The sequence below is a fragment of the Sabethes cyaneus genome, chromosome 2, assembly GCF_943734655.1.
Source record: "Sabethes cyaneus chromosome 2, idSabCyanKW18_F2, whole genome shotgun sequence".
Lineage (NCBI taxonomy): Eukaryota > Metazoa > Arthropoda > Insecta > Diptera > Culicidae > Sabethes > Sabethes cyaneus.
In genome coordinates, this window is record NC_071354.1 from 87873828 (window position 1) to 87884561 (window position 10734).

Consider the following 10734-nt stretch of genomic DNA (forward strand, 5'->3'; position numbering starts at 1 on the left):
TCGTAAAACATTCGGGTGTACTTCGTTTCTAGTTGGTACAGGTGGTTCCAAGTTCGGCGAAAATCCCCGGAATGGTTCGTCGTCATCGGAGCCTTCATGCCGCCTTTTTGAACCACGGCATAGCGTAGGTGTAAACCGGTCCAACTGAAGCGCCGTATTGCGCCTGCGTTCAGTTTCACCGAGCTTAATCTGCCCCCTGTGGGCCGAGATCAAGGCTGATCCGATCGAGATCTGTAAAGTATTCAAAGAAATTCTTTTAACAAACGTCGCTTCTAACCATTTCTGTGTTTCTTTCATATTATGATTTCTGTAATAAACCTTGTCTCCTGAAACTAGTTTATTGAACGGATCTTTAAGTGCCTTTTCAAACTGAACATGCTTTTCTTCATCGTCAAATTTGGATTGCTTAATCATTTTTTTGAAGTTTTTATTAGGGTTTGTCAAATCTAAAAGCGTTTTCGGTTTATAGCACAAAACTCTTTCAGACGGGAAATCTCCTCCCTCTGTCAGACAAGTATTACGGTAACCAAACAAAAAGTAGTCCAGTTTATCCTGGATACTTAAACTCTTTATCTCGGGATCAAGGAGAAATTTCTTTAAAATATCCTTTGCCACTCGTACTAAGCGTTCCGCTTGACCATTACTTTGTGGATGGTAAGGCGGACTTTTCATCACCTTGATCCCTTGTCTTTCAAGAAAAGAAATAAATTGTTGGGAATTAAACGGTGGTCCATTATCCGTCACCACAACATCCGGTAGACCAAAACGAGTGAATAAACTTTGCATGTTTTTAATAACTTTTTCGGCTTCCGTTCCATACTTCATCCATATTACTTCCAACCATTTCGAAAAACTGTCTACAATTAGCAAGAATACATTTCTTTCATGGTAGAAAAAATCCGCATGGATTCTACTAAACGGTCGAGTAGTTGGCGTCCATTTAAATGTAATGTTTTGCCCTGGCACAGAAACCATTTTTGCACAAACGTCACATTTTTTAACATAACGCTCAATGTCGTTATTAATGCCAAACCAGTATAAATATCTTCTTGCTAATTGTTTCATCTTGATAATCCCTACGTGATTTGCATGGAGTAGCTTCAACATCTTATTTTGGAGCGAAAATGGTATTACTACACGGTTCTGGAAAACTAAACAACCGTCCGTGATTTCTAAATCCTTATGTTGTGAATAAATATTTCTGAAACTTCTCTCTAATCTTTCTGGCCAACCATGCTTTGTAAAATATATTACCTGTTGAAGATATTGGTCATTCTGGGTCTCTTTAGCTATTACGGAAGAATCGAGAGGCAGTTCAATAGAAAAATTTAAACTATTCACGCTATAACTATCAACAACTTTAGGAACCTCGTTGCTTAAAGGAAATCTGGAACAAAAATCGGCGTTGCTCATTTTATCCGACGGTCTGTACAAAATATCGAAATTGTAAATGGACAACTCCATTATGTAACGTTGCAACCTAGTCACGAAAATTGAATTACGTCCCGATTTACCGAAAATTCCTAAAAGCGGCTTATGGTCAGTATATACCGTGAATTTCTGGCCGTACAGGTATTTATGGAACTTCTTTATCGTTGATACTATTGCCAGTGCCTCCAAATGCAGGATCGGATAAGTTTTTTGTGCTGTATTCAGCGAAAAAGAGGTGAAACTGATCGGCCTTTCTACTCCACCGATAGTGTGAGCTATCACTCCTCCTAATCCGTAGGATGAAGCATCAGCACAGACTATAATTGGTTTTTTGGGATCGTACAAAACTAATAAACTAGCATTGAGCAGCTGTAATTTGCATTCATTAAAGGCTTTGTCACATATAGAACTCCACACATACTTAACATCTTTTAGCAATAACTTATACAATGGACTTAAAATTGTAGATAAATTAGGAAGAAATTTGCCATAATAGTTTATGAGGCCAAGAAAAGCTTTTAATTGGGTAACATTTTCTGGTTTCTTAGCTTGCTGAATAGTTGCTACTTTCTCTGGGTTTGGCTTGAGGCCCTCCCCTGATATTACGTGTCCCAAATAAAGCAACTCTTTCACGAAAAACTTACATTTATCAAAGTTAACCTTGATATTAGTTTCATGCAATCTGTCTAAAACTAATAGAAGCCTTTTATGGCAATCCTCAAAATCTCTTCCAGCAACCAACACGTCGTCTAAATAGCAAAAGACCATATCTAGTCCTTTTAAAACCGTGTCCATTATTTGCTGAAAAATTGCAGCACTTGAAGAAGCACCTTGAGGAAGCCTGTTGTAAGTGAAAAGTCCTCTTGATGTATTAATAACGACAAATTTCCGTGATTTCTCCGATAAATTAAGTTGTGTATAAGCATTAGATAAGTCCAAGGAACAAAAACAACTACAATCAGACAAGGATGCAAATAAATCTTGCGCTAAAGGTAATGGGTACGTATTTTGAATCAAAACTTTGTTTATAGACACCTTGCAGTCTATGACAAGTCTAATCGTGTTATCTTTCTTCATAACCGCTATCACCGGCGAGGCCCATAAACTGGTTTTAATGGGAGAAATGATTTTATCCTTCTCAAGTTTTATTAAATAATTATCAACCTTTTCCTTCAAACGATAAGGGACTTGATACGCCTTTTTAAAAATCGGTGTATCCTCCCGCAACACCAAATCAGCCTCAAAACCAATAATAGGAGTAGATAGATTTTTATCAAAAATGCTTTTGTAATTGTCCTTTATATTGCTTACTATCATTTCAGAACGATTCTTTGGAAAAGTAGCATTTATTGAAAATATATTCGAAAAATGCTGTCTCCAACCTTCACAAAAAACATCCAGCCAGTCTCTCCCCATTAGTGGAGTAAAGCGATGTTCACTGTTTAAAATTATAAGTTCTAGCAAAGCCTCTCTATTATTGGTTGAAACTCTCACAAAAGCACTGCCTAGTATCTCCAATGTCGATCCATTTACCACCAAAAGCTTTCTATTGTTATTTTTCAATGGAACATTTAGCAATTGTTTGAAGAAATCAGATTTGCTCATCACCGAAACTGATGAACCACTATCAATTTCCATTTTTATCAATCTACCCTCAATGTCAGCTTCTAGGAAACAAGGTTCAGCAATCCTATTAACGGATCTAATCATAAGACATGGATAATCACCTGGAGAATCATCGCTGTTATAGTCGACCCTCAGTTTTTTAAAATAGTCGTACACATTGTCAGAACTAGGCGTCTCTGCGATGAACTTTACGGAATTCTTCCTCTGATTTTTGTAACGGTAGCAATTTTTCTGGATGTGACCCTTCCGATTACAAAAATTGCAAATAAAGTTGGCATATCTTCCACGACTGGAATTCCTGCGCCCCGAACGTGAGCGCCTTCTATCATTACCTCTATGATAGCTATTGTTCATCCTATCTCTACCTCTAAATCTGTCACGACCTCTATCAACTGAATTCCGCGGCCTATAATCCGATTCACGATTTCCTAAACGATTCCGAACAGCGTTAACACCAGTATTATAATCCGAATTTAAAGCACTTGTACTTGACATTATAATTTCTTTATTCTTAATCTTCTGTTCCACAATTCTCAACGTCAAATTATCAATTTCAAGAATGTTTTTTTGCAATTTCTTATCGTAAATCCCGTATATCAATTGGTCCTTAATAGCGGAATCGCGAAACTCTCCAAAATCGCATTGCTCTGCGAGAAGCTTTACGGCAAGTATAAAATTTTCACCAGTTTCTGTTGCACCTTGTTTCCTAGACCTAAACTTATGCCTCAAAATCGTGTCTGATTCGATTTTATCAAAACGCTCTTTTAGTTTTTTTTGTAATTGCCTCATAGGTAAGAGTTCTCAGCTCTATACCAGGATAAAGTAATTTGAGTTCCTCAAAAACATGCATTCCCGAGAAACTCATAAAAATATCTTTCTTTTTATCTTGCGGTATGTCATTACACGAAAAGAAATACTCTAGTCGCTCTACATAATTCGAAAAAGACGTGCCAAAGACGTATGGGTCTATTGTCCCCATTAACGCCATACCTGCACCAGATCAAAGCGACTAAAGATATATTTTTATAATAAATATAAAAGGCAATTTAAAAATAATAGACAAAAAAAAACGTACCTTGTCTAATCAGTTGTTAAACAAAACCGTGAAGCTCCTCGCTATTGTCCGTTCCACCGGATTTGAAAAGGCACTTCCGCCTTTGTGTGCTCCACAGAATAGCGCCTTTGTCCGGGATCCTAAAAAATGGTCACCTCCGCCTTTGTCCGCAATCTATTCAGACCTACGAAATGGTCACAGCCTTTGTCCGGAATCTTGTCGTACACGAAATGGCCACGGCCGCCTTTGTGTAGCTGGTACAACAAAGCCCGTCTCCAGGATCCTTTGAACGCTCCGTCCGAAATCGTAATTCCGTATTTCGCCCGCCTCTAGCGCGAAAAACCCGGTCAATCGCCAACTTTTTATACCTTGAAAAAGGTAAACACAACAAACCGGCAATCGGCGAAAGAAAAGCCCAGATTGCGTTAGTGTACTCTATACAACTCTATACCGTAGCATGCAACTATGTTGCCGATGCTGAGAGCGTTGCTTTGCAACCGACTGGCAAAACTTGCGCTGATTTAAAGTTGATAATTTGCTCTAGATTCTGCCCAAATTCGGCGTTCAAAAACGCTACCGAACGGCACCAAATTATCGCCCTGTACAAAACACTGTGTAGCGAAATTTCAGCTACCACTAAATGCCACTTTATGCACTTATTCAAACACACGCGTAGCTAACCGTTTTGGCTCGTCGCCACTTTAAAGCTCCTAGTGTTCAAATATTGCCAGAAGCATATTTGCAGTTTTCCGGTACGAAATTTGCGTTCTTATGGACCTACCTACGATTAGGATTGGACTTACGATTAAGAAAAATAATCATTCCTGGACTGCAATAACCGCATTCTTATTTGTTTATCGTCTCTAGTAAAATACAGGTTAATGAAGGTTTACTAACGTAATAATTTCTTTCAATTTTACTGACAAATCCCAAACTTTATAGGTTAGAAAGCTTTTATTCGATTTTATCAAATTACAAACTGGCAAGCTAATTGCAGAATTTCATCCACCATATCAAATTTGACTCCTGAAATCTGTATCAAAACAGTTTTACCAAAATCGTATCAAACCGTACCTCCATGTAGCTAGGAATCTCTAATCGGTGGACTAGGAACGCTCCGTCTTTGTTCGCCAATTACAATTCTTTGGTTTTTTCTATGAATGTTACAGCAACATTGGCAGCAAGTTCTTTGTCGTCTAATGACCTTTTCAGTGCTAAGCATTTCGTTTATTTTTGACGCTGACCTACAGAATGGAGGCTTGCAAAATGGCTTGGTTCAACTCGAATATTTTCGTCAACCATTCATTTAATTTTCTTCAGGCGTCAATCGGTGCCTGGAGAACATTTAGTACCTGTTGTAGTTCGACATGTTTCAATGCTTTCAATTCTTTTGACCCAGTTAACACAGATCTTCGATAACGGGAATGGTCATGGCAGAATTTTTGATACAACGGTACAACTAGGGAACAACGCTGATTGATGTTCCTGAACAAAAACTTTTAACAAATGTTGGAGTAAAACTTTTTCCGTACCTGCGGTATCGTTTACGGCGTTCCGCGGTCGGTTCAAAATAAATATTTCTTCTATCGGATACCACGCAAGCATAATCGTGCCCAAAGCGAGCACAACAATACCGCAAATCCGAGCGGTTCTTGGAATACTGAGAGCTTGTGGCAATTTCACCGACAAATTCCGGTTGCATCGTAACGTGCTGTTCGAACCACAGTATCGGCAGGAACACTCGCTGGACGTCCTCATATAAGCTAAAAGAACGGATATTGTGAGTCTTTACAGCCAAAAGAACAGAACGGAAGCTTACGCTATGTAGTTATTTGTAACGACTTCTATACGTTATATAGAAAATTCACAAGGCACTCGTAATCCGTTGCACAACCTCGTTCAACCTTTTAACAAGACATACTTCTTCTATAAATATTTATTTAACGTAAATTTCCATATTTTGACATACTAACCTTATCTTTTAGGTATTTGCCACTGTTTTTCGAGATTTATAATCAAAACAAAAAATGGGCCGAATGCAAAACATTGAATGAAAACGGCCTCAACAGCGAAGTCATATCACCAATGACAGAAAACAAAAGCCTCATGTCAAAAGCCCCAAAACAGCAATCGATAGTCAAATCGGCCTTATGAAAAGGGCCGTTCGCGGAAAATGTTTTGAAAATGGCCCAATGCATATTTTTGCAAATTTCGCAACAAAGCAACGTTTTAGTTTCTCGTTGTTACATTACATAATAAACTGTTATCACAGAGAACAGATTAACAGGCTCGAAGGAAGTAATCGATTTTTTGTGTGTAAAATCTGTCGGTAGCGCCCTCCAGAAATGAAGTATTCCACCACGCACACATATAAGGATTTTTTGACATTAGCTGAGGCCCTCGCTGAGGCTGTTTGCAGTAGGAATAATATCAAAAACATCAAATATCAAACTCCCGGATCCTCTCCTCCACTCTTCGCTCCCCTCTCACTCCTACATAACCGATCCTCAGCTAATGTCATTCTGGTTAGTGACGAAACCGCAAATTACTTCATAGTTTGCCAAACGCATCATAAAATATCCATGTACCTTTATCAATATTTCTTTGTGCTGGAGTTACATAGCAGCGATGGCAGCGACATCAAGATTTAGTTTGCCACTTACTGCTCGAGGGGTGCTTTATTGAAGGATTACTCGTAGATTACATAAAAACGTTTTACACACTTTTTGTTAATTACATGGTAGTCTGTTCTCTGTGCTGTTATTGTTTTACAGCGATATACGACAATTGTTTTAAAATATAACAATCTGTATTAAATAAGGAATTAAAAAAGATGCATACATTTCATCATCAGTTTTCTCGAAACTGTCAATTTGGACTTCGGCCTATTTGAAATGTTGCTCTTGACTTGATTTAACCAAAAACACTCCATCAAGAAGACTGGCAACCCTGCCAAAAGTCGAGAGACAGTGCATGACATTTGCAGGGTTTTATACTGTGTGTTTTTACATCTGTATGGTTTTATACTGAAAACTCGAAGCAACACACGCACACATGCTTTTTTACATATTTACATTTACATGTAATAATTTACATACACTAGCATGGGTTGGTTCAACTTTAACTCGGCAGATTGCATTTCTGCTAACCCTTAAATGCGCACGCTGAAAAAATTCATTTATAAAGAAAACTTACTTATCTAAAGGCGGTAAATATAATTTACTCTGGAGATGTTTTCCACTATGTTGTTTTAAAACAACATTACGCATTTAAGGGTTAAGGCCCACACACAATGCATACAGATTTTGCTCCCTGTCGGAAATTTGACAGAAAACCCATGGAAAAACTGTCAAATTGCCGCAACGTAGTAAAATCCGTATGCATTGTGTTTGGGCCTTAACCCTTAAATGCGTAATGTTGTTTTAAAACAACATAGTGGAAAACATCTCCAGAGTAAATTATGTTTACCGCCTTTAGATAAGTAAGTTTTCTTTATAAATGAATTTTTTCAGCGTGCGCATTTAAGGGTTAGCAGAAATGCAATCTGCCGAGTTAAAGTTGAACCAACCCATGCTAGTGTATGTAAATTATTACATGTAAATGTAAATATGTAAAAAAGCATGTGTGCGTGTGTTGCTTCGAGTTTTCAGTATAAAACCATACAGATGTAAAAACCCACAGTATAAAACCCTGCAAATGAAAGCTACTTCGCAACATGCATAAGAGAGGGTGCTAGTGTGCAAGCAAAATATGCTGGACGATGGTTTTTAAAGAATTTTCTTTGGAGGATTTATTTGAAAGACTTCTATGTATATCTCTATGCATAAATAAAAATTTTCTAAATCCGAAAATTTAATAAAATTTCTACATTCAAGTGCTTTTTAGCTAAAGCACCAACTGGTGATCACCCAACTAACGAACCGCCCAATAAAGCATTGCACGCAGACGTCAGTGCAAAGTTCTATAAACCTTTGCACGGTGCCTAACCTCAATTCTGGTTTGAAGTTTTTGTGTGGTTTGTTTTGATTCCTTTTGTAACCTAAATTTATTATTAGTGTGTTTATTACTATAATTCGTACCACTTATTCGCGGAACCGGATATACCCGTTTTTTCCGAACTGCACAACATACACTCAAACCCCGCTAATATGAAAAACACCAGATTGGACGAGTTCACGCGCACCCTATGAATTTTTTGTTTTGATTTGACGAAAACAAACATTTTGAAAACATTTTAGACATGCGCGAATTCTAACACGAATTCTACACGGCATATATTTGTCAATTTTGCAATTTTTTGCTTCAGGGTCTTGCGAGTAATCAAAACAAACCACACAACACTGTCAAACCTGGGACGAAAAACCAGGGGTGTGAAATTGTAAAAATTTTGCGGAACAAACATCTATGGATGGCGACAGTTTGGAACCAGCCAGCTTACCGAAAATAACAGCTAATATTAGTTAAATTATAGCTAACAGGCCTAGTAACAGGCTGGGTTTAACTGCTTTCTTACTACTGTTTTACCTGACTCACTGCAAATATACGTGTTATTGAAATAAAATATAACCATACGTTTTATTCGTTTATAACGCATATGCAGCTAATATCGATAACAAACGATTTTTTATAAGTTGTGCTTTTGTTATTGCATATAACTTATTGCAAAACGTTGCATAAAAAACAATTCAGTTTCATAACACAATTTTTGTGTACTACTGACACTTGAAATATAAGGTTTAAATACGTTATTTTTAGTGATCAAAATTAACGATATTTTCGATACAACGGCGATATTTTTCGAAACCTTTCGAACCAACACTATCCCGCGAACACAACGCATATTCGCAGTGAGTCAGGTAACACAGTAGTGACAGTAGTTTCATTTGTTTTAAAATGAATCAACTTTTAAGCACCTTTAAGTAGGCACCAGAACCAAAAGTACCAAAACCGCTGCGGAAAACACGCACTGACTTCGGCGTGCAATGCTTTATTAACGAATCCTCAAAGAGCAAATTATTGCTGTATTCAAAGCTGAAAAAGCTGCTGTGCTTTTTGTTCAGTGTTGAACTTTTATGGGATGTGAGCCAACATTATCAATTGAAAAAGTGTAAAAAAGAGAAAAAGCCAAAATAGAAAAAAAATTATTGTCAAGATTTTTTTGACAGCATCAACCCGCATCAAGGGAGAAAGTTTTTGATGCCATCAACTGGAAAAGCAAATTATTGTTTACGAAAAAATACTCGAATGTGTTAATTACAAAAAAAGTTATTAATAATTTATGATATTCAAGTGACTTGATTCCTTCCTCGAGTTAGTGCGATTGGTAACGGTTCTGCCGGAGGGTAAATCGATTATTTTACCGAAAATCGCATCGGCATGAATAATAGTGTGTACGATGTGTAAGTTACCTGTACGCAATGTAGCATCCTAAGAATCAGGACGAAACTTCTTTCATTTGCTTCATTCTTATTTTTGCAGACCGAATAACAATCCAGGCACCTACTGCCGGCTGTGTTTTTCGCAGACCAAGGTTGTGCCAATATTTCCGCTCGGAAGCAATCACAACCAGAAGTTGATCAACCAAGTGTATCAGTGGACCGGTGTACAAATCAACTATCAAGAGGATTTCACTTGTGCAATCTGCTGGAAATGCACGGTATATTTGGAAGAATTTCAACGCTTTTGTGATCGTTGCCGAAAGAACGATTGGATTGTCAAACAGAAACGCACTGACCAAATACGGCAGGTCCAGAAGAGCGAAAACTCACAGGAAAATAGTGGAAATCAAATGGACGATAGGCGTTTTGGATATATGTACCCATTGATGCAACCCGCCCTGGGATATGAATTTCGACTACCAAACGAAACTCGTGAACGACCGGGACCAGAACATCCTAGAACTCTTCCGCGAGTTTTTCATGAAGCTGTCCAACCTCCGGTCAGTCATGTAACTAAGTCTGAATCTCGCATAGATATTGACACAGAGTTTAAACATGTTCTTCCGGTGGAACGATTACCGGAAGAACTTGTTAACATGCTGGATTTACCGGCTTCATCTTCAAAACGACCTGCAACTAAAAATGAAGTTGTAGGCTCCGGAAACAGTAGCACCGGAGATGTAAAACCTCCTAAACAGCGCAGCAGTCAATATCAGAAAATAGTCGAATCCGGTGGCGTACAATGTCCCATATGCAAGAAGCCTTACACCACGGACAAAAATCTGAAAAAACATCTTCGCTTACACACGCTCTCATTACCGTTCACCTGCAACGACTGTGGAGCCAAGTTTTCCGAGCGTCGGGATTTCCAAAAGCACCAAGAACGATATCATGGTCCCAATGCAACTGCTTCCGTATCGGAAATCTTCCACTGTGAGTTCTGTTCCAGAGTTTTCACCCGACAGCGAGACATGACCAAGCATTTACGTCTCTTTCATGAGCCACCTGAAGATGCCAAGCTGGGGAACGTTAATTTGTAATGATTTGGTATTTAAGCAAATTGCGCAACTTATGCAAAGATGGGAAAAAATAATGGAATGATCTCAATATCTGCTAGGAATGGCTTGATAACCTAGGCACAAAACGGAGTTCACACCTGAAAATTTGATCAGTTCTAGAGTTAAT

The 10734-nt window shown here is 38.1% G+C and overlaps 1 protein-coding gene across 2 annotated transcripts; it reads left to right on the forward strand.

The window, feature by feature from the left end:
• Positions 1–9311: 9311 nt before the first annotated feature.
• On the forward strand, positions 9312–10734 carry LOC128737332 (zinc finger protein 536-like). Of its 2 annotated transcripts, none has more exons than XR_008412031.1 (2): positions 9312–9521; positions 9590–9696. XR_008412031.1 is itself a non-coding variant. In XM_053831949.1 (2 exons), the coding sequence occupies exons 1-2, from the start codon at positions 9488–9490 to the stop codon at positions 10587–10589; spliced, it is 1023 nt and encodes a 340-aa protein (XP_053687924.1). In that variant the 5' UTR covers positions 9312–9487; the 3' UTR covers positions 10590–10734. The 2 variants fall into 2 exon arrangements, 1 of the variants encoding a protein (XP_053687924.1); XM_053831949.1 differs by having other exon boundaries at positions 9312–9510; positions 9590–10734.